This window comes from Mycetomoellerius zeteki, unplaced genomic scaffold (assembly GCF_001594055.1).
Source record: "Mycetomoellerius zeteki isolate Tzet28-1 unplaced genomic scaffold, Tzet1.0 scaffold583, whole genome shotgun sequence".
NCBI classification, from domain to species: domain Eukaryota; kingdom Metazoa; phylum Arthropoda; class Insecta; order Hymenoptera; family Formicidae; genus Mycetomoellerius; species Mycetomoellerius zeteki.
In genome coordinates this window covers 165963-190892 of record NW_017257592.1, presented here as the reverse complement: position 1 = coordinate 190892, position 24930 = coordinate 165963, and the positions used below count along the sequence as shown (strand labels likewise).

The 24930-nt window shown below is 32.4% G+C and overlaps 3 protein-coding genes across 4 annotated transcripts in view; all 3 read left to right on the top strand.

Annotated features, from left to right (window-relative positions):
- Positions 1-8578, top strand: part of DAT (Sodium-dependent dopamine transporter) — a 29834-nt gene extending 21256 nt beyond the window's left edge. Inside the window, exons 4-12 of one of the 2 annotated variants that reach the window (XM_018456635.1) lie at positions 1665-1974; positions 2485-2623; positions 2813-2947; positions 4568-4671; positions 4737-4974; positions 5208-5336; positions 5640-5840; positions 6412-6579; positions 6911-8578. In XM_018456635.1, the coding sequence (XP_018312137.1) occupies positions 1665-1974; positions 2485-2623; positions 2813-2947; positions 4568-4671; positions 4737-4974; positions 5208-5336; positions 5640-5840; positions 6412-6579; positions 6911-7123 (1637 nt within the window). In that variant the 3' untranslated portion in view covers positions 7124-8578. The remainder of the gene's footprint in view (positions 1-1664; positions 1975-2484; positions 2624-2812; positions 2948-4567; positions 4672-4736; positions 4975-5207; positions 5337-5639; positions 5841-6411; positions 6580-6910) is intronic. The other variant, XM_018456634.1, reaches the window with a different exon arrangement.
- Positions 8579-15155: 6577 nt separating this feature from the next.
- On the top strand, positions 15156-17312 carry LOC108728186 (ankyrin repeat and MYND domain-containing protein 2). Its single transcript, XM_018456611.1, has 3 exons — positions 15156-15405; positions 15767-16144; positions 16349-17312. Exons 1-3 carry the CDS (start codon positions 15205-15207, stop codon positions 16991-16993), a joined length of 1224 nt encoding a protein of 407 aa, XP_018312113.1. The 5' UTR covers positions 15156-15204; the 3' UTR covers positions 16994-17312.
- A 5077-nt stretch (positions 17313-22389) lies between these two features.
- LOC108728181 (phospholipase A1) overlaps positions 22390-24930 on the top strand; it is a 4226-nt gene continuing 1685 nt past the window's right edge. Inside the window, exons 1-2 of the mRNA XM_018456604.1 lie at positions 22390-22764; positions 23525-23801. Coding sequence (XP_018312106.1) covers positions 22437-22764; positions 23525-23801 — 605 coding nt within the window. The 5' untranslated portion in view covers positions 22390-22436. The remainder of the gene's footprint in view (positions 22765-23524; positions 23802-24930) is intronic.

The window sequence follows — 24930 nt, the reverse complement described above, 5'->3', positions numbered from 1 at the left end:
TAATCATATTATTTAATATATTCTTTTTGTCGGTATTACTTCATTAATCAATCATTTTCTATCAAGTTGAACAATAGTTTTTTCCCTTTTCTAGGAAATTTAATTTTTTTTAAATAAGGGAACGATGTTTATGATCTCATACATACATATAACATACATACACACACATTTCATACATATATACATATATAATTATATGTATATGTGTATGAGATTATAAATATATATATGTGTATATAATATATTTTGTATATGTGTGTGTGTGTGTGTGTGTGTGTGTGTGTGTGTGTGTGTGTGTGTGTGTGTGTGTGTGTGTGTGTATATTCCTTGACTCACAGATCTCTCTCGTAGTACGTAGCCGCGGTTAGGTACTTTATGCGACTCGTATAAATGCGAGAATCGTAGGATGCGAGAAACGCGACCGGTACTTCTCCGCGTAAAGAGCCTCCATTTCCGCCGATTTCCAACTTCATTTCCACAGCCACAATTTCGCCCCGTCCGTCCGTCCGACCGCTGATCGCCGTATGATCGATCGAGATCCTCCATCGTCGTATTTCTGCGTCGTGCGATAAACGCATCTATATATGTATGTACATACGTATCGTAGTATGCGCAATCTTACATACCACAGTAGAGAAGGTCACGATGTCATTTGTATACGATGTATGTATGCGTAAGAAATAATATCTTCACAGAAAGGACGGTGTGTTTCTAATGTTTCTGCCACGCTGGTCTCGATTTCTTTCGCGTCTACGCGATTATCGTGCTAATTTGTTTAGTAATCTTATACTTCACAGATTACACAGATCACATCACACTGAGATCCACATACACGAATTGATAGTAAGGAGGCAACAAATAATAGTTTAAAAAGATTAAAGAATCTTCGCGGATAGTAAAATTTTTACATTAAAAATGTAAATCCTTTATTATAGGGTGTTTCCAAATTAAATCGCAAAACTTCGGGAGCGTGTAGAGGAGTAAAAAACTAAGAAAAAAAGTCCTATAGACATATGCTCGTTTTTGCTCCGTTTCAGAGAAATCGAAAAAAAATGTTTACATTTCTTGCCATATCTAGCACCGACATATTTGATTACATTTTCCACTTTCTGTTATGAATTTGTCAGTCGCTCTTTGAAAGCCTTTAACAGTAGATGAATTTTGTCTTTTGCAATATGCCGCGTACGTATTCTAATAGTGAATATGCTGATATGGTTTTTGTATACGGTTTCTGCAACGGTAATGCTTTAAAGGCGTGGCTGCTACAAGAGCCGTGTTTGACAGATGCAATGCTTGTATTGCTGCAAGAGGTGCACATTTCGAACAAAATCTTCATTAAAAAGTTTATAAATAAAATAATTAAAATAATAAATTAAATGAAGTTTTGCCATTTAATTTGGAAACACCCTATATTGAATTATGATATTCATATTGTAATTACCTTTTAAGTAGAAACAAGATTAGCAATAATCTCATGGATTAATAAGTTTATTATTTAAATTTAAATTGTTTTTAGTACAATCATTAAAAATCTTCTTCACATTAATTATTAGACCACACTGGAAACATAGAAATAGAAACTAATTTTTTTTTTTTTGAGAAAATAGCTTTTATTATCGTGCGACGGATTGTTCGGTCTGAAAACATGTATTATTCTTGATCAGGTATCGGATACGCGGTGGTCCTAATCGCGTTTTACGTTGATTTTTACTATAACGTCATCATCGCCTGGTCGCTTCGTTATTTCTTCGCCTCGTTCGCCACGATGCTACCATGGACCTCTTGTGACAATGACTGGAACACACCACTGTGTCGCGAGTTCGACGCGAATATCTCGTACGCACTCGCGGATATGAACAGCGAGATTAATGAGAATTTTGGAAATACCACTCGGCTGCTGGTCGATTTAGGATCGGATGCTGCTGTTCAAAGTACAATGGATAATTATACGAGTGCTGCGCATGAATACTTCAAGTAAGTGACGTTCGATGTTTCGTCTATGAAAACACAAATCGTCTTTGAAGTTTCATATTAATACTTAATATGTGGTAAATGATTAGCAAACGATTAAGGTTTGTAGAAAATTCGAATTCTTAGCAAAAGATTAATTTGTAACGCAAAGACTGTTCATGTATGCATAATTTAAAATAATCGATAATTATTATTCGATATGTTTGAATAATACTTAAAGAATTAAATTTTATCTTAAATATTGAACTATTTCGTTATCTTCTTAATTTAAATTTATTTTAATAAAACTATAATGTAATAAAAACTTATTATAATATACTATTAAAAGGATTTTTTTAAATATCAAGTTAAATATACATTTTTACATATTTTGGATTTTTGTCCTACGCGCGCGCGCGCGTTGCAATTATTATACGTTAATGTATTATTATTATTAAAATTAAAAATCTTTCTTTTTTCACGCAAGTCGTTTATTCAATATCTCCATGAATTACAAAACTTCTTTTCCTTAAGTCGCGCTATTCTGGAGCTACACCAAAGCGAGGGTTTACACGACCTTGGTGCCATTAAGTGGGACATCGCGCTATGCTTGCTCGTGGTCTATCTGGTCTGCTACTTTTCTCTGTGGAAGGGCATCTCGACTTCCGGCAAGGTAAGCTGAATGCCTCATCAGAGATTCGAGATCCTAAAAGTGAGTCTCCATGAGGCATATTTTCACGAAGATCTACAATAAAGCACCGTAAAACTCAGAGCTTTATCAAGTGTTATCTACGATATATATGTACAGTATTTCCGATCATGAGGACGCAATTACAGACCGAGCGATTCTTTTGTGTTACAGGTAGTCTGGTTTACCGCTCTTTTCCCTTATGCAGTTCTGTTAATTTTGCTAATAAGAGGTGTCACTTTGCCGGGCAGTACCGAGGGAATTCGTTATTATCTCAGTCCAAATTTCAACGTTATCACAAAGGCAGAGGTACGTAATGTTTTGATTTCGCATAATGTATACGCAATATTTGAAATATTTAGCATGATTTTTAAGAAGCGAATTTTTATCCAATTTATTATAGTCTGTTCTTTGTAGCTAAACTAGTATACACTAGTCTAGTTATATTTAAAATGAAATAGTACATATAATTAAAATTTGCTGAAATTGATTAAGAAAGTTTTAGTGCAATCCAGTGCAGTGACAAAAAATATATTTTATTTTTCTAATTTCTGTTTATATAATAAAAATACATTTTGTCAATTTAAAAAATTCAAAAAATTTATAATGAATAAACTTAAATAAAGTTAATAGTTAACTTAAATAAAGTTAATAGTAACAATTAATCAATAAAATTAATACGTAGTTGCTACTTAATAACGATTAAAAGTAATTTATAATTCCATTTTATTATACAACTAAATCTCGTGTGATTAAAGATAGAAAATAAAATATATAAAATATTAATTATTTAAGCGTATGTTATAAATAAAACATTACTCTTCTACGAAGCATTGAAAAATTTTTCGTTCACAATATGGAATTTATTTTTTAATAAAACTATATAAAAGAAAAAAATCGGTCGCGCTCGTGATTATTGTTTTATTGCCGTTGACCTGGATTACCATGAACCGCGACGTATTCCCGCGGCAGTGACAAAAGGAGAAAACTTTGGGAGCTAATGCATTTATAGGATCGTGAGTGAGTTCGAGAGCGGAAGTGAGCGAAGGAGAGGTAGGGTATGGTGGCCGAGGCGGCCGAGGTATGGGAAAAATGGAGTAAGAGGAACGTGCAGGGTTAACTGACGACGGTGAAAATGGAAACTCTGTGTAGCTGTCATAACGAACATTAGAGTCCGGTAGAGCACACGCTAGAACGTCAGAACGCACGCTGACCCTCGCGCGTGCTTCGCACGCGGAATGCACTCCACGGACGACGACGACGGCGACTTTAGCCGCTTACCTTCGTTGCTAAAGTGGGTTTTATTCCAGTGAGAAAGTGGATTTGTTGATCACCGCTAATCCGTGGATATACGAGAAGAGTTAGGCTGATACTTCCCCTTTTTCCTTTGCTCACTCTTCTTCGGGGAATTAGACGGCAATAATGCCGCGATCTTCATATGCTAATTATGCATATGAAAACAAATCGTACTATAATAAACATAAATTTATTTTATAGGTAAAAGATAGCACTTTAAAGTGGCGTAAATGAAATTGAAAAAAAAATTTATTTTAGCCACAAAAAATGGTAAATATGGCCAAAAACACCAATTTTGGCACATTTAACTTTAATTTTTTCGAAAACCTGAAACGTATTAGGCCAATTCCAAGGCCGGATTCGTTTTCAGCGAACAAAAATACATCGGAAAACGCTTCGTTTGTTCAGGTCCCAAAAAAGGTCCATTTTTGTATAATTGTGTAATTTATATTTCTTATTTTTACAAAATTTTAAACATACGTTATAACTGAAATAAACTGAAGAAATAAAAGACTAAAACAAATAATTTGTAATTTCTGTTTTTTACAACTTATCTATTATATTTTTTTATTAAGAACGTATCGGACTATGTTTTATCGCTTATATAAGGATATTCTTTTAACTTTTTTCTAGGTGTGGGTGGACGCGGCGACGCAAGTATTCTTCTCTCTAGGACCAGGATTCGGTGTGTTATTGGCCTACGCGAGCTACAACAAGTATCACAACAACGTTTACAAGTAAGAAGGCTGGATCTTTTTGCGCACACCCATACGATCCCGTTTGACACTCGTATTCTCCGCAGAGACGCCCTGCTGACGAGTTTGATCAACAGTGCAACATCTTTCGTCGCCGGATTTGTCATATTCTCGGTGCTCGGTTATATGGCACGTGCCAGCGGCAAGTCTATCCAGGATGTCGCCACGGAAGGACCCGGTCTGGTTTTCATCGTTTATCCGGCGGCCATCGCTACGATGCCCGGCTCGACATTCTGGGCGCTCATTTTCTTCATGATGCTGCTCACACTCGGTTTAGACAGTTCGGTGCGTTTTTATTTTAAAAACAACTTATCTCTCTCTCTCTCTCTCTCTCTCTCTCTCGTATACGAATTACTTTAATAATAATAATATTTTTCACATTTTTTATTGATATTTTTTTCATATAAAGCTATTAATATCATTTGATATTAAATATATGTTGAAAATATCTTTCCATTAAGAGCGATGGATCTTTTCGCTTACGAATAATTAAGAACGAAATTAATATGATTTTATAGTTCGGAGGTTCAGAAGCAATTATAACGGCACTCAGCGACGAGTTTCCAATAATCGGCAATAATCGTGAGGTCTTTGTGGCGTGCTTATTCACTTTATACTTTCTGGTTGGGCTCGCTTCTTGTTCACAGGTAGATATTCTAATTGCTAAAATTGATACGATAAATACTAATCCGATTCATTTCTAATCCAATAGAAACTTCCAGACAACAAGTGTAAAAAGCATATATCTTAAAAGAACTTATAATAAGTTTTAATTTTTAAGATTTCTCTTACATGATTTTTTGATATTTCCTGAAGTCTTGAATTATGTATTAAGACCATTTTACATTTTTGGATTGTTATAAATCGTGTTAGATTTATGTAAGACAATATTTAATTCCTAATTCGTGTGCCTCACATTATAAACAGAAGATTATTGCTTTTTAATATAGGGTGGGTTTTACTTTTTCCATTTGTTGGATCGATATGCGGCTGGGTATTCGATGCTGTTCGCCGTTCTGGCAGAAACAATCGCGGTCAGTTGGATCTATGGGACAGACCGATTTTGCGCCGATATCAAAGACATGATCGGATTCAGACCTGGTATCTACTGGCGAGTATGCTGGAAATTTGTAGCACCACTTTTCCTTATGGTACGTCACAATATAGCCGTATTTGAAAATGATATAAGACTGTTCATTAAGTATCAATACCATTTAAAAAAGAACTTACACTTCTAATAATTTTTATTGTTAAACATATTTAAAAAATATGTTTTTTCTATTTTTTTTATATAACGAAGGTAACAATAATAGTTATAATAATTATAATAAATTGAATTATAATATAATATTTATAATTATATAAATTATATATTTATAATTATTGTATATTTATTTAGAACAATCATTCTCGAGTGTCTTCTAATTTTGTTTCAGTTTTTGTTTTATTTTATTTAATTTTTTAATTTTTATGGGAAGGAGTTACTGTACATAACAATCATGTTTCTTGCCCACCCTTATTCTTAAAACTAAACTCTATTTTTAAAACTTATTTGTTGTACTTTATTTTAATAATAAAATATTTTCTCAGTCAAAATTAAATTTTAAAAATCAAATTTGAATTTTCTTGCGTAATGAACGAACACTGAATTAATTTAACATCCTGTTAATAAAAGTCTCATCATATTTATTACATGTATGTTTGTCTTTTATTTGGTTATAGTTTATTATCGTCTACGGTCTAATGGGCTACGAACCATTATCATACGAGGGCTACACTTATCCAGTTTGGGCAAATATATTAGGCTGGCTGATCGCATGCTCTTCTATCATCATGATCCCAGGTATGGCCATCTACAAAATTAGCAGCACATCCGGATCCTTTGTTCAAGTAAGTATTTTATTTAAATTTTATAATATGATTATTATATCTAAATTTTTCTATTTCAAAAAAATTTTTTAAATATACAAAATTAAAATTCTATATATTTATTGTTAGAAAAATATTGTTCGACAGAAAAAGATACTTTGCTTTCTTTGATATAAATATAACTAAAGGACATATTTATACACTTGAGTTTAGTAGATAATTTTACTGAAAAGATAATTAATTACAATTTGATTGATAAATTAATTTTATTGAAGTCTTTAAATTATATTTGTAATATTTGTGTGGCTTTCTGAGAAAAATAACGTGGTATACGCGTCAAATTTCAACACAGAGGTTGAAGATCCTAACGACACCTTGGCGGGACACGCAGCATCAGAGGAACGATCTGTCCTCAGTGGCGAACGGTGCGATTCGTCGAAGTTTCCTAGCCGAGCAAGACTTCGAAATTACCAAGGATCACGAGTTAACTAAGGAACAGACGGAAGTAATGATTCAATCTAGAGAGGGTGTCAAGGGGATCGATCCGCCCCCCGAGCCAGTCTAGGACAGTGCGGTTGTGATTTTGCACGGTGCCCGGTTCCAAGTATACCTCTGCTAGAGCACGATCGCCGAGCAAGGTCCCACAACGACAAGTAACAATCCACCGATCAAACAAAACAAGGATTAGTCTCTTATCAATAGAGCAATATACGACACTCGAACGCATTTGAATCTCGAGGGTACCGGCTTGATTGACGACATGGTCTTCTTCCTTGGATCGCGGTCGAGAATCCGCGATTCAACGTTCGCGCATCGGATTGCACTTTGTTCCTTTAGTCACAAGAATACGGATGATTAAAAAAAACCTAGAGAAGAAAGTGGGTGCCGTCGTGATAACATCGACGTAACGTCGTCAGCCATGCTTTCCCTCGGATGGGTTTAACCGGACTTCTTAACGATAATTCCCTCCCTATCCTGTAAATATAATAACGCGCGTTATTAGAGCACACGACGAATCGCATGAGATTGGTGAAATGCCATGGCGACCAAGCACTTGATGTTCACGCTTCTTCTAACGGACAATGTTTATCACAAACGAACTATTGTCACAAATAAGAGCTACTACGATTCTACCAGATCTTACCTACTTTGGATGACAGCTTTAAACCTAGGAGAATCATTTATGCGCAAAATGTCTAATTTAGCGTAGTCTCGATCTTCGTAATAAATCGATTCGATATTTCCCTGGCAACTAATGAACCGCTTTGAGGTAACTAACTGAGAACCGTTATCTTCAATAAAATTCCTTCTTGCGTAAAAGACTCTCCAAGTTGTTTCGCGATATCGCGTCCGAAACGAACTTTGTTGTTTAACATCGTTTATTTCAATCCGATGCGAGTTATGTTATGCGAGCAATCGTAAAATGTTTACTTCATATAAAGATGTTATAAAACAGAGATTATAATGTTAAGATATCTTGTAGGAGATGATTACGCGATTCCGATTAATTGATTGTGATTGACGATTCTCTTACTGGATCGTTGTTGTCTATAAAATAGAAAAGTGAAAGAGAATTGAGTTAATCACGGTTAATCGGCATCAGTGTTTTAGAAAATGGATTAGATAAATTATATTTCCGTTTGATTAGTCCTCCGGGCTTTCGTAAGCCTGGATGATAAATGCTGTGTGGACTATACGCAAATTATAATCACCGGTAAAACGTTAAGCAATTTATTAGGTCTTATTACCGGTGTGAATACGCTTCATCGATAGCCTGCTCAATCCTGTGTCGAATACCATCGTAGCATGAAATAATACGTTTTTTATATAGATACAATTTTCGATCACTGGGTTCACGCTGTAATCTTCTAGTCATCGATTATTTCCTTATATACATATGTATCTATTAAAGATCCGTGAATGTAAGATACGCGACTTTTTTAATGAAAATTCTCTAGAAAATTGAACCACGAATTTAATTCATCTTAATAATATATTATTTTACGTGTTATAAACGGTTCCACACGACTTGTTTATTCGTCGAATATTACAAGATTTTATCACGGATTTTATCATAGATTTTATATTGAAATCAGATTTTGTTATATTACCAAGTAGACGTACATATATTTATCAATTGTGTAATAAATATCAGTTTATGTATTTTCATATCTTTTTTGTATACACATTGTTAGATATTAGTGATTTTCAGTTTTAAATATCGAACGTAGAAATGTATTGCATTTGATGAGAGTTAAACTATAACGGTTACTTTATACGTGCTTAACTCTCTTTGTGGTTCAAAATAATTCCGATAGACTAGTGTTACATATTTTATTTTTATTTCGATTAATTTTGATTCAACTGTTATCAGTATTATTTGATGTAACCTTTAATTTCCGTTATTAATAGAAATTTTAGAAGCGTTTGTCCTCCGATTATATTACTAATTTACTATTATTCAGTATTTAAAATACGTGAAAGATTATCGTGCTAAATGATTTTTTTAATAAGAGCTTCTATTTGTAGAAAAGATTAACCCTTTGCGGTCCATAAACCATTTCTCGCTAAAATTAAATATTTTCAATTTTATTTTTAATCACTCTAATATGAATTAAAGATCTTTATATTTACTTAGAAGAATTTATAGAGACCTCAAAAATATGGATTTCCGATTATAATAGTACTTGAACAATTATATAATAGATCCGTATTAGATTAAGTTCAACTCGATATAGGATCGCAAAGGATTAAATGTGTGCCATGAATATGGGTCGATTCGCGGATAAACGCGTCGTGTGGACCTCATAGTGCAGCATCAACGACACGAGAATCAGTCGCAATTTCCAGTAGTTTAAAATCATAATACTTAACGAGTATTCAAATTCTAACTAACGTGTGCCGGTTCTCTATTTGTCTATCTACTTCCACTTATACATTATCGTGCGGTAACGGGGACGATAAATCGTTTCCTAATTCTCATAATATCGCACAGCACGTGATTTCTCCTTCGATACAACACCTTCATTGCGATAGGATCGTTCGTCATTTATCTAGTATTAGTCAAAACCAGTAGAATTGATCAATATAGTATAGGTATCTGACGGATGTTCTTATAGATACGTAAATTCAGAGATAAGCATTTGCAAATAACTTTATGAGAAAGACTGTTTTTTTTTTAAATTGCTTCAACATTTGAATTAATTTAAATATTTTAAATAATTAAAAAAGATTGTATATTGGAAAAAGAGTCTGGTTGCATTAATTAGAATTCTAAAAAATGTTAATTCTTGAAAATGGACAAGAATTTTCTGGTTGAATATATTATAATTTTAGTTGAGATAATCGGAATTCTAATTGATATGATTAGAATTTTGTTTATTTGTTTGTTTTTAACTAGAAAATTTTTTCAATCATATCCTTTCTTTTCATGATATTTATATTTTAATCTTTTGGTAACTTTTATACGTTATGATGGTTTTCTTTTAAATCTTTTGTGACAAACACTACTATACTTACTTTTTTCTATGTCTCGATACTTTGCCACTACTTAGCAGAAACATTCTAATTTGTTTTGATTTGTATTCGTTTCATCGAAAAAATTTGTGCGCTTTTTAGTAAAATTTCGCAGCTAAGCTGTGCAGTACAGCTTCGCGTCCAGCTCATCTGTAGCCAAAAGATTAATCATACATTCGCGATTTCTCCCAGTTTACTATTTACTGAACTAATTTGATTTAGTAAACTAATTTTAGCAAATTATATAGTTCATTAATTTTTCCTAGTTTACCAAATTTTTTTCTAAGTTTATTGTCAAATTAGCGCATCGATCAAATTAGTTTGCATGATTTATCGATTTGTTTCTTGATAAAAAACATTTTTTTTGTATAACAACGAATCCTAACAGGCACAAAACAGTAGTACAAATTTGCGTATCCTATGAATATCCAAGGATACCTGCGTCGTAAATTCGCGTATCCCCGCTGCGCTACGACTTCGTTTCGTCGGGAGACGAAGAAGTCATCGGAATCTGGCGGAAGATTTCGATATATCATACTTGTAGGTACAATAATTGACGTGTATCGCATTGTAGCCCTGTGAACTGGCCAATGAAAAATGGCCGGGCATAGAAATTAAGCATCTCGAAATCGTCGTGATAGAAAATCGTTAGAATCGCGAGGCGATCGCCGCGACCTGCGTTTTCCATCCCTCATCTCTTATCTTCATCCCTGGCACGCAGGGTCGCGTCGTCGCACGCGCGACACATACATATATATACATATATAGTTTATTTAGCGATCGTTGTTTAGATACAGAGATGTATATGTATCTATAAACTCAAATGTGTATGTATATACATATTTAAAAGTATACATATATATATATATATATTTTATACACATCGCATCCGAGTTGCCACCGCAGCCATAGGTAGCAGCTCGGGCCTTGTTAACTCGATTGAACGATTTAAATGACTTTGTCTTCGAGACGAAGAAACTAGCAAGCTTGCGAAAGAAGAAAAAAAAATCGTCGGTTATAACCCTGTCGACTATAAACCTTTTTTTCCCTATACCATCCCCTCAAGTCAGAGCGATCATGCTCGCCCAAGAGCCATATTGGCCGGGCATTCGCCGAGGCTTGTAACCGCACACAGGAAAAGTTTTGCACCGCTTTGGATTACGGCATTACATCGCACCGTATTTTCTAACGTTATTATACGCTTCTCTAATTAGTGCACCGATGATTGTCAATTGACACTGTATTAACCGCTGTATTAACATCATTGTTATTTTCAATAGTTTTGTTGTTACTTGTAAGTAATAAATGTGAGATTTTTTTTCCTTTAGATTTATTATGTGAACGAGATGCAGTCATTATATTGTCGATATACCGCATTAACAACGCGGTGCCGAGATAATAGTGACTCCATTTATTCACAAAAACAATAGCCATGACTGAATCTTTAGGGCATTATTCAGTAAAATAAGAAGTACGTTAGTCATTGTGTTTATAGACCTATGTTTGTTTACGGAGAGATGAAGATTTTCGCCAGTAATGACGAAACGATATATGGAAGAAGTGGAGAGAGAAAGAAGTGATTAGTTCGAAAGAGGAAGTCTCGACGTCCCGACGAAGTCTCACCTAGTGATGTGTATGTCTTCTTTGCAGAATACTTCTACTCGACTGTAGGTTGTCGGAAAAAAAATCACGCATTGTTTCGAAAACCGAGCGATGCAAAACTGATCTTGAATACGTGCGCTCCGTTTTCCGCTACGTGTCACATCCTGTCGAAGACTGTTACAGCCGCGGCTTTGGAGTACGATCCCGATTAGCGTTGATCCGCAGCGCGACGTAGCGTTACGCATGTAAGGATGATTTTGTCGAATAAAATTTTGTTCTCTAAAGGAACAGCTTAGGTCATTTATACCATCATGGTTCCCTGCGAGAAATAAACTACAATAAAGAAACATTTCGTATTTGTATTGGAAACGGTCCATTTCGACGGAGTTTCTGTTAATATTTTGTATTGAATTTTTTAACATATTTGAGTGTTAATTTAACATAATGTAATGTGTTAAATTGTTATGTTAAATTGATATTTAACATTTCTTAGTTTCAAAATAACACAATTTATGTGTAAGTGAACAAATAAACATAATGTGTTTTAAAATGTAAATTATAAGATGAATGAATAAAATATGTATTAATATATTCATTTAACATATCATAAATGTTAATTTTATTGAAAAAGTTTATGTTAAAAAATATGCTAGTTTGTTTATGAACTGTGTTAATATTATCTTTCCTGTGTTTATCTTCTTAAATGATATTTGCGTTATCTCCTAGCATATTTACCTTGTGTTAAATTTACATATAGAGTGAAATGTTAGGGAAATGTAATATGTGTCAAATTTAATATAAATTTTCTAACAATGTTCGAAAAATATGTTAATACAATATGTTGCTACGATAGATTTATTGAACATTTTATTTTTAAACTAAAAGAAAGTTTTAACACATTGAATAGAATTTACATTAAATAAAGTTAGCGAACACCAAATGTAAAAAAAAAACAGAAAAAAATTGTCTTTAAAATATATCTTTAATTTAAAAATAATAATTTTTTAAGCAATTCTTTAGATAAAAAACCTTCTTTAGAGAAAATTTGTAAATTGTAAATTAAACTTATATTTCAAAGATTATTCATAGCTAGCGAAAACTGGATTTAAGGTAATTCGAAGGAAGATGCCATAAGGAAAACGTCACTTTATTTATAGTTTTTTCATAAAACGCGCGTTGACCATACTGACTGTGGCAAACAGTTGCACAGTTATCGGCTTAGATGAACATGTTCATGCCAATGTCGATTGGAAAAGATTATACAAAACGAAAAGGTAGGTCGTAAAACATGCTCTTTGTAATATTTGGTATACGGTAACGTTAAATTAATAAATTTGTGTAAATAAAGAAAGGTCTCTAGAATAATATTAATAATATTTTTTCGTAACTTCATTCAATAACATTAAGAAATTATTCAAGAATAAAGGCTTAATAGTGTGGCGTCTTCCCCCAATTACCTTATATTAATTTCTTAGATAAAAGTAAAAAATTAATCTATATATTAAATTTATTTGTATAAAATCATTCGTAGCTTGAAAAAACTGAATTTTCATTACTTCTTTTTAAACTTTTTACTTTTTGTGGTGCAAGCTACACAACGATTCTTCATTTCACTCGTATTTCTTATCATGTCTTCGTTCGTCACAATAAACGCGTTTCCGCCGAAAAGCGTGACGAATGAACACTTTAAACCGCCTACGCCAGATTTACTCAATTCTCACTGAAGAGGCAGAAAGAGCCGCTATATGGAGTAATCGCGGGATTTGTCACGCCGCGTATTAAGCGTAATTGAAATTATCTCGTAACCAAAAATTGTCGTTAATTAACAAACCGCTGTTGGCATTAGTTTTTTTATTTATTTTTGTTGAGTCACAGTGGCAGATTGTGTTTACAGGGCACAGAAAGAGAACACACACAATTGTAGTAGTATCTTATTTTCTTCCTTCTAAATCTTTCGTTAAATCTTCTAATTTAAAAAGCAAATTTAAACTTAGTCAATACGCGTGACAGTTTAACGGCTAATAATCGACTTGTAAAGTCGACATTTAGTCAACTATTTCATATATAAGATAGCTTTTTATCGATTTTGAATGTTAACTGTAAGTCGATTTGAGGTTGACTATTTTTGAAAATCTAAATGCCGCCTTTTTATGTCTCACATAAAGTCTAAAATTAGAAACATTTTTAAAACAACATTTAAAGATCTTTAAGATATAATTTTACATAGAGTTCTATTATTTTACATAGATTCTTCTCCGTCGTCTTCATGGATTAAAAGAAAGAAAAGGTAATACAGGGAAGACAAAAGAATTTAAAACCTAGTTCTTCTAACAAACAAAAGTCTGACTAACCAATTCATGTACCTGTGATTAGTGAGCTTGAATCGGATATTTTCATTTATAACATCAAATGTATAGATTTAATCTTGGATAGATAAATATTTTACAGTCAAGTCTATCTAAATTTAGACAAAAAGAAGAATTCTATTATTTATTGGTACCTTTTAAAACTATCCTTTCAATTTTAATTGCTAATAATTAATAAATAAATCGATGCTTCGAATTTTAACCCTCGGACAGCGGACGTCGTGATACTCGCACGCACAGCAGACGCAGGGTCAAAAGTGACCCAAGAATGGAATTGTTTTGAAAACGTTTGAAAAAAAAATAGTTTTTTTTATTATAATATATATAAAATATGTAGAAAGAGAAATAAAAACACATATTTATCATAGAAACAAATATTCATTTATTCATTTTTTTCACAGTTGAAAAGAGTTGAAAAGAGTAAACAACTCTAAAGGCCCGTCTACAATACAGTAGTAAGCTTGGTTTAAGAAGTAAAAGTAAGAAATTGACCAATCACAGTCGAATGTGAGAAGAATAATCGATTGTGATTGATCAATTTCTTGCTCTTACTTTTTAAACCAAGCTTACTACGTGTATTTTAGACGGGCCTTAACTCGCGGGTCTCGCGAGACCCTGCGTCCGCTGTCCGAGGGTTAAATAATAATTATAGTTTATTTTAAATATATTATATACATATGTATAAATTATTTGTAAAAAGAATTATTAAATTATTATATAATTATTTGTAACTACTATTATCATTTTAGACTAATACCAAAATCAATTTTTAAAAACCTACTAAATAGAAATGTTCTAATTTTTTTTAGTATTTTATTCGAGTATTCCTTATTTCTTTGCGCATGTGCAAATAACCTCAGTCGCAATAACCATCGTATACTGTGGCCAATTTCGTAGCTGTTCTACAGTTGCTAAAAGAGATTCGAATTGTTTATTTGAATATAATTCCTTATCAAAACGATAATTTTTATTAAAATTTATTTGAATAACGTTTTTAAAATCATAGAACTACGTTAAATTTGATAAAAGAGTGTTTGTTAAAAAAAATTCCACAATCTCTCGAAGATATTTCCGGATTGATCGATAAATATTCCAACAGGCTCTCTGCTTCTGCTTTGCGTCACTCTACGAGCAGTGCGAGCGACACTGGACACACAACAATATGGCGCCTGCTACGGAGGATCTCTTGGACGTTCAGAAGAAGATTTTCGAGAGAATCAGCAAGAATGAAGTGTGCGAGCTCAAGACATTGTTGGCACAGAGGAAGATCAAAATGGATTTTGTCGATGAGAATGGTATGAGTCCTCTCCAACATGCCTGTTATAAGGGAAACAAGGAAATCGTGCAACTACTCCTCGATCAAGTAGGTTATGTTGACTGTATCAGTAATATTATGTGTCAACAGAGTTACGTCTCGTGATTAGCTTGCTATAAATTTAAATATATTGTCTAAATGACGTTCACATGATCTTCTCATGATGGATTTATATTTCTATTTCTGAAATTATTAATATTTTAATCATATGTTTATTGAATGCTTATTTCTACCTATATGGATTAACTTTTACCTCGATTTAATTTACTCTTCATATTTTTTTATTCCTAAGAATAAACAAATGATAAAGAGTAAATTGAAGAGTAAGATTAAAGTTAATCTACATTGATGGCAATAGACATAAGACACAATTAACTTGTAATATATGAGGATTGTTTACTCGTTCTAGGGTGCTGATGTAAACGCGTGTCAACACGAACATGCATATACTGCTCTTCATTTCGCTGCTTTAAGTGGAAATGCTGAACTATGTCATCTCTTAATGTCGCATGGAGCACGCTTGACAGCAACAAACAGTGTAGGCAGAACAGCTGCGCAAATGGCAGCATTTGTGGGAAATCACAACTGCGTGGCGACTATTAATAACTTTATTCCAAAAGCTGATATAGATTACTACATTAAGCCGCAGGGTTTGCAGACTGAACCCATGCTACCACCACATCTAGCAGATTATTTCCATAAATTCATAATGCACGTTAATGTGAATCCTGTACGTGTGTGCATGAATTTACAGAGACTTCCTGCACTTCTAGAAAATGCAGCAAAAGTAAGATAATGTATAGAACAAATTGATAATTGAATACAATTAATATAGTATTTATTTGATACATCACAATCTATCAAATACACTTTGATATATCAAAATACCAAGATACATTTGATATATCAAAATATATTTTTCTTAGTTTTATGTGAAGGAACAAATGTATTTATATTCAATATTTACTTATTTTGTCATCTTTTTTTTTAGATACAAAAAGTATTAGAATCCATGCGTTATAAAGAAATGACTCGAGGTGCTGAAATAAATGAAGTAATGGCCTTCAAATACCATTATCTCAGTTGCGTTGTTGCCGAAGTGTTAAAATGTCAAAAACGCCAAGAAGCTATGAAAGCAGAGAAAGGCGAAAAGGGGAACGAGGAGAGTGAAGAAAAGAAGTCCGATACTGTAGAACTTCTGATACGAAGATTCTTGAAATGCAGCAAGAACGACAGCTTACCAGAGTATCAGGAAGCATTTTTAAGAGAATCTGTAAGAGAATTTCCATTCAGAGAAAGCACAATTTTCCGTCAGATGGTCGCTACATTGGCGAGCACAGATCCACCGTCCGCCGTTTCTGTAATCTCAGCTGCAATTAACGGGCAACGAGGATTCTTTGATGGCGCCCAGACTTGCGTGACTTGTGGCGAAGACAAGGCTACCAAGAAATGTAGCAAATGCAAAGCGGTGCAATACTGCGACAGAGAATGTCAGAGATTGCACTGGTTCATGCACAAAAAAGCGTGTGCTAGATTGGGTCAATCCCCGGCAAACAATGGAAAGCTTACGGATGTAGATAAAGAACAAATCAGCAACGCTGTCGGCTCCAGGCTACAGAACCTAGCTGTTAAATAAATATGTAATGTGTACAAATTTAATGTTAGCATTCCATTTGGAATGCATTATACTCGCGGATGTTTATTTTTTCCTGTATATAGCTATTCTATGTAGAATTGATGGATCTCCGTATGATTGTGCCTATCACATCTGTGGAAGCTAACATTATTATTGTGTAAGTAAAAATCATTTTAAAAATGTGTAAATTTTCGTTTAATTCATCACGCGTTTATATCGATATCTCATTCGATTTTTCAATCCTTGACAATCAGTTAAGAAATCCAGAGAGGAATTAAACTGAATCAAATTATATAATAAGTTGTTAACTGAATCAAATTATAATATATATTAAGTTTTTGTTATATAAAAATTGTGTTTTTGTAATTCTTATATGCGACTACGAGCTGCCGGACTTTTGTAAACTGACTGATTTTTATATAGTTTCCTACTTCCTCATACTTGGACAGTAAAATTGCCAAATATATTTATAAGTTACTATTATTCTTGACGTACGCGCGTGCACTCAGTTAAACATATCTGTCAATATTTTAGAGCTGTGTTTTTCCAAGAACCTTTATTGTGATCTATCTGTCAAAATAAAGCACATTTACTTGCAACTGATATGATAGTTCTATTATCCTCTAGTATATTATCGCTAATTTATTGATAAGTACTGTATGACCATCTATATTAATTAATAAATTCTATTTATCCATAATGTTGTTTTTATCAATAAAATTATTAATAAAATTCAATCTGAAGTACTGAAACAAATTACATTTATTGAGATTAGTCGTTTTAATTACATTCAAAAATATTTGTTATTGCATGAATTTTATTCTGTATCAAGCATCTCGTACACATATTACGATAACACTTTACCGATATACGAAAACCGATATACTTTGAATTTACCGAATAGAAAATTACGTTCACATCCCGACTTTCATCATCACGTTAAGTTCTTGTTAATCGTAAAGGACCGTACGCGCAACTATTCCTTCAGAAGCAATTTCTTAATGCAAACATGAACTACGTCTTTCACGCCCAACTTTAACGATTCTTTGCTAATTTGTTCCAAGATTCAAATTCAATTGGCGGGACTTTCTCCTCGGGCTAAATCACACGGACATCTATGAGGCTTCAAAACTTTCACCTCAAACAGCGGATCTGGTCGTTGAGTTTCGCGTTGCGCAAACATTACAGCAATAATTTTCGGCAATCCACACATATGTCATCCGTATCCGTAATAACACGACCGCCTACTTCATAACTCCTGTTTTCTGCGCATGAAAAAGATAATGACATATACTAGTATAATATTTTTTTAAATAATACATCAAGGTTTATTATGTGGCTGCTATGTTTCCCCTAACAAATTTAATAACAATGATATAATTTTATTGGATATAGCACATATGAAATAAATGAATCTATAATATATTTATACATAAAATATAATGCAAAAATTCGAAATTAAAATTTTTTTTTAAAGGGAAACCTTTATAACATTATTATTTTCTATCATATATCAATGCTAAATCAATGTTAAATATTTTGGTGATGTAAAACTCCAGATATATTAAAGTCTTTCTCTTTTGAAATATATTATTTTAAATGAAAATAAAAATAAAGTTAGGAAAGAGAGAATAAAGTTTTTCTACCTATGCAATCCTGATGGTTTATTGACAGACCTTTTGTTTTCAATCGCTTTTATTTCAAGAAATTTTGATAGTTTATACAGTTTCGCTTTAAAAAAAAAATAAGACACTCGAAGAACAACATCTGCGAATTTTTATTCATTATCCCGTGAAAAATTTTTTATATTAGATATTATTTATATTTTTTGTATAAATACTCTATCTCTTTTATAACTAATTTATAGAATGGGAAAAATAATTTTTGCTGCAAGAAATTAAGAGAATTCTTCGATTTAATACAATACGCGTGCTAAACTATTTGATTCGACTTAATAAATAACTTTCACTTTTCATGGAATTACATGACAACGTAAATCTTGATACAGTACAGTTATTGAACAAAACGAGAAAGTATGTTCTCTTTTTCTCTGTAAGTAATATGTACTAATTTTGAAAGTGGTTTCAATGACGCACTTATGTACCTGTACGAGTATGTAGACCATTTTAGAATGGGTCTGCCATTGGAATCAGAAATATCGATTATCTTAGCAGTGAATATTAGAATATAGTTAAAATTAACACTTTTTTTGTACAAAAATTAATTTTAACATTTTTGCTGCATGTCTCAGAAAGTCCACTATATGTTTTTTAAGTTAAAATTAGCATTTTATTTTTAACAGTGTGAAGTCAATCCCTCCTGATTGAAAATTATTATTTAAGATTAGGAGATCATTATTTGTCAAGAGATCATTTTTTAAATGGACGTTCAACTTTGTTGACGATAATCATATTTTAACAATTGAACCTAAAGCGCTGTATAAGTTCTATGCTTCAAAAAGAAACATGCGCGCGCGCGCAGCGTTTAAGTGTAAATGGTTCTAAAAAAAACATCGCATATATATGCAAAGCAGTCATTTCTATGAGGCCTCAAACGGACATGAAATAATACCGTTGTCACTTACCGTTGTGCACTTGATGTATCGAATTAACTTCGTAGCGGGGGAAACGTGACATGTGTTGAAATATACTTTTCGTCGATATCAACAGCGGAGGCTCTCATCTTCGGCACTTCCGCCATACAGTGTTACTCAATCAATTCGCTTCAGCTGTCGCGAACGAGCTGTGTAATTTAGAATTTTATATAATAAATTACATACGTACATATCTGTCTTACTCCATTTCGTTCTCATTGCGTCACTGTGACAAATGATTGAAGTACAGTAGATATTTATTATGTTACACGCTTATTTTATGCATTTGACCGACCTATTTGTGGAAAATATTCAATATTACGCATATTTACTTTACATTATTAATGTTACGAACTTCAAAGTTCAAGTAGCTATAACTTCATCAAAAATAAATAAAATTTAAATTTAAAAAATGGGTGTTAAAGCTTAAAATTTCTACTTTCGAAAAATTGTTAAGTCTCGATACATTGAAAAATGAGATCTAAATGATTCTCTATGACAATTCTGTAATGCACACTCGACATTTTTCTTCACGTCCTTTTAAATATGGATACGCGTGGACCTCGCAGGACATGCTCAGAATCAAAGAATAAAGGCGTATATGTAAATACGTTCTGCTTTCGAGCGAAAAGAAACATGCTCGAAAACAGGATATTCGAGATGCATTCGGATTTAACTTTTCGAAGACTTTCACTCAATGCTAAAGCTTTGCACATCGACATTATAATTATTACAAATCGTTTCATTAATTATGCAAAGTACAATTTAGATTTTCCTGTCGAATAATAAGATATGGAATTCGTCCCGCTCACATTTTTGGACTAATTTGTTGCAAACTTATATAATAATCGTGTGCATTTTATGCGTAAAAAAGTTATTCTTTTTCACAATGATAAAGGTCTGTAATGTAAAGCTCATTGAACAATGTAAATTGATGTGTCAATTATTAAATCATATCATTTATCGAAATTTGCTGCAATAATTTATTATTTCTCTTTTTTCTTCTGACGAAATCTCTCTCTCTCTCTCCCCCTCTCCCTTCCCCCCTCTCTCTCTCTCTATTGTACTATTATACATCAATTGATCTTATTTCAGGGTCAAGTTTCAGGGAAATATTTCAGGGTCAAGTTAACAAGGTTGATCTGATTTTTTAACCTACTTTCCATAGATGTAAATAAACTTATGCAAATATTTTCTCTTTTTTTACAAAAAAAAGATATCCGAAAATCAATGTAGAGCACATTACATCATACGATATAATAAAATGTATTATGTATACGTGTTCTTTATAATATATGTAATTTTATATAATATATGTAATTGTATTTTCTACATGTAATTTTTATGTTTCGCGTTTCTTAAACTACTAAAACAAATCTTACATTTGCTCATTAGAAAAACTTCTATGATTGAATTTAAATAGAATAGAAAATTTTATATATAAGTATATATAAACGATTTTTTTATATGTACATATATATGTATATATTTTTCACGTATGCACTTTTACGATTGACGAGACGTTTATCATGGTAATGAAAGTCGCAACGTAAACATATAATAATTTTTCGTTATTGGTAGATGCAAAATTATATTCGTAATATAAAGTATATACATGTAATATACGTGTTATATTATATGTATCTATAAGCGCTTCATAATAAAAACAATACATAAAAGAATTTATGTACACTGTAAAAAGTAATATGTTTTATTCTTGTCCCTATGTTTTTAAACGCTTAAAGATGTTTCAGTTTTAAACTTTTTTAATACACAAAACACTACGAGCGCGCGCGTATTTGGATTGAAAACACCTTGCGTTTTAAATCCAAACACGTAGTGTTTTGTCTATTGAAAAAGTTTAAAACTAAAACATCCGTAAGTGTTTAAAAAATGGAAACAAGAATAAAACATTTTAATATCTTAAAATTAAACACTTCTCTTTTCAGTGTACGTATGCAAGATTCTTGAATCTGTTTAAAATTCAACCATTTTTTTAACGACCTAATACGCCAAAGTCCTAATTTCTTAAAAAACGTAAAACACACTACACATTTAAACAAATATATATATTTGTTATATATATTTAATATTTAAAGATATATATATTTAATATTTTTGATGTGGACATATCCGTTAAACGCAAATCTACACTGTAAAAAGAAATGTGTTTTATTCTTGTCCCTATTTTTTAAACACTTAAAGATGTTTTAGTTTTAAATTTTTTCAATAGACAAAACACTACGTGTTTGGATTTAAAACGCATAGTGTTCAATCTGTTTAAAATTGAAAAAGTTTAAAACTAATACTAAAACATCTTTAAGTGTTTAAAAAATGGAGTAAAGAATAAAACATTTTAATATCTTAAAATTAAACACTTCTTTTTTCAATGTACATAAATATTTATAAATCTTCCTAATATATTCTTATAACGATTGCTCTTATTTATGTGCACGAAAATTGGTCAACAGGATGATTTCTAGTCATCAAAATCGGGGTTAAAAATTCGGAGACTTTTTCTTGCACGAATACGCGTTTTCTAGCGAAAAGATTGTCTTCCTTTAATAACAGAGAATGTTCATTTAAAAAATCGAGAAGAGATTATATATATATATATATATATCTGATACTCCCTTTATTTTATAATGTTCTTAGTCATCCAGTAAGTGCGAATTACTCAAGTATAGGTGGGGAAGGTAAGATTCTCGAGGAAGGGAGACCAAGGAACAAAACGGTATCCCGGGTGGCGACGATTCAACGACGAAGTCATCGCGGAACGACCGCATTGCTCAGTTTCCGAAACGTGGGCGTGAGGCACGTATCGACAATCGCAAAGACAACCCCGGTGAGATGCGAGTGCCCATAGTGTCGATGGTTCTGGTAACGTCATTCCTGACGTCGCGGGTCTACACCCACATAATTGAATGGCGGGAAGCGAAGAGAGAAGGACCGATACGGGATGCGATTGAGAGCGGCGCCGCCGCCGAGTACAATAAGGAAGATTGCATCTGGAGACGCGGAAACGACCGTGATGTCTGCCCGGACCCGGACGTGCATGTATACCTGTATACACCGGGCCGACCACGACGGCTGCTGGACCTCCTGGAGCAGTCCGATTGGCTGCGACGGGATTACGAGCCCACCAAGGACAATGCGATCCTGATTCACGGATACGCAGGTAATTTTTTGGAGTCGTTGTTTCCATCTGAAATTTTATTTTGATTACTCGAAAAGTATTCAAAATATTACTCGGTAAGACAATTTGGAATGTATACTTGGAGTTTATTATCAGGAGCAGAGTGAATTTGTGTTGCTCAAGAATAAAATAAAAATAAATATTTCATTAAGGTTTACCTATATATAATACAATATCAGCTAAAAGTATTAGTCAAAAATGAGTAAAAAATTAATATCAGCCAATATTCATTCAACAAATTTGATGTTGGCTCTTATCTCTTTTCTCTCTCTCTCTCTCTCTCTCTCTCTCTCTCTCTCTCTCTCTCTCTTTCTGAAACTAATTGCAAAAAACATAACAAATTATTTGGTTTAAACTGATCATATTTTGTTGCAGTTTTAAAATAATATCTGTTAAATGAGTAAGTTTAATTCAAATAAACTTTTACACAAATATTTATTATTTTTTTATTAGTATATAATTATATAATTTTATTTAATTCTTAATGTTACTTTCTCATCAAATAGAATCAAGATAAATAAAAAGATTAATTAAACCGATAAGAGAATTATTAATGCTCAAATTTTACACAATATAAATATTCAGATATAGAATAAGATAAATAATATAGAAAAATTAACGAAATTTTTTATATTTTTATATTTTGTTTTTAGATATAACACATAGATCCATAAATAGCTTTAAATATCATTCATTTGGCACAGTGACATAATCTTTATGTTCCAATCGTTCTAATCCATAGGTGGCGACGATGCATTGCCGATGACAATTTTGCGTGACGCTTACCTGAAGAACGGCAACTATAATGTATTCCTGGTAGACTGGGGTGCATTATGCGCTCGGCCGTGTTATCCAGCTGCGGTGGCAAATTTGCGACCAGTAGCGAGATGTCTCGCCAGTACTTTGACGACTTTGAGAAATCTTGGCCTACCAATTGCCAGAACCACCTGCGTTGGGCATTCCTTGGGCGCTCACATTTGCGGTATTATGGCAAATTATCTTCTCTTCCGAATACACAGGTGAATACTTTGTAAATAAGTAGGTAATACGCAGGTCATTTAAAGTAATTTAAGTAATTTCACTTTTTGGCGTTTCTGACATAATTTGACAGTTTCACCATTCAATAAAATAACACAAAGTGAGGATGAAAAATTCTCAATATTAATTTACAAATGAGAAAAGGAAATTATTATCAAATTATTACAAAATTACTTTAAACAAAAGAACTTTTCGAAGATTAAGATCCGTATTTAGAATATAGGATAGAAATCTATTTTATTGATAAATGCGCGCGATTTTATTTCTGAAATATTTTAAAGTACATGTAACGTGTAAATATACTTATACCTATATATATTAAATGCACGCCAACATTGTTATAAGCACGTTCTAAATACGAGCCTAATTTTCTTATATATACACATACATAAGATGTCGAAAATTTCAAATAAAACTGTCGAGATTGTATAATATATTTAAAATTAACAAATTAGGTCACCTAAAATTCGCACGCTCAATTATTATAGTCTCGACGTCTCGATATTTTAGAATTAAAATTTCTTCGTTTTAAAATAATTTCAGGAATGTACTTTTAAACATTATTATAGAGACTTCAGAATATGTCAAATATCTTGTACGTCAAATAATTGTTTCAGTTAAAATTAATTATTTGTGCTAAAATAGGATAAATCTCCTTATTAAAAGTATTATTACCCGACAGCATTAATCTTTCTTCACGAAATATTTTTTTAGTTCATTCTCATAATTTTCTTATATTGATGCACTAACATTTCTTCAAGTGACATTGTTATCAAGTGCATTATCTAATCATGCGAGTTTTCTTTATACTTTCATTCTGCTGTCTTAATCCATTTTTTTCATGTTTCACAATATTCTCTACAATTTTTCAGTTCTGAAAAAATGATAACATTTAGAAATATATATAATAATAATGTTTGAAATATGAATGATTCTTCGAACAATTTTAGATGACATTCATATAACATAAATCTGATTTAATAATCATTTAAATCGAGATTAGATCGATACAGTACATATACATATATTAACATGTGACTGTATGATCGTCGTGTGTGTGTGTGTGTGTGTGTGTGTGTGTGTGTGTGTGTGTGTGTGTGTGTGTGTGTG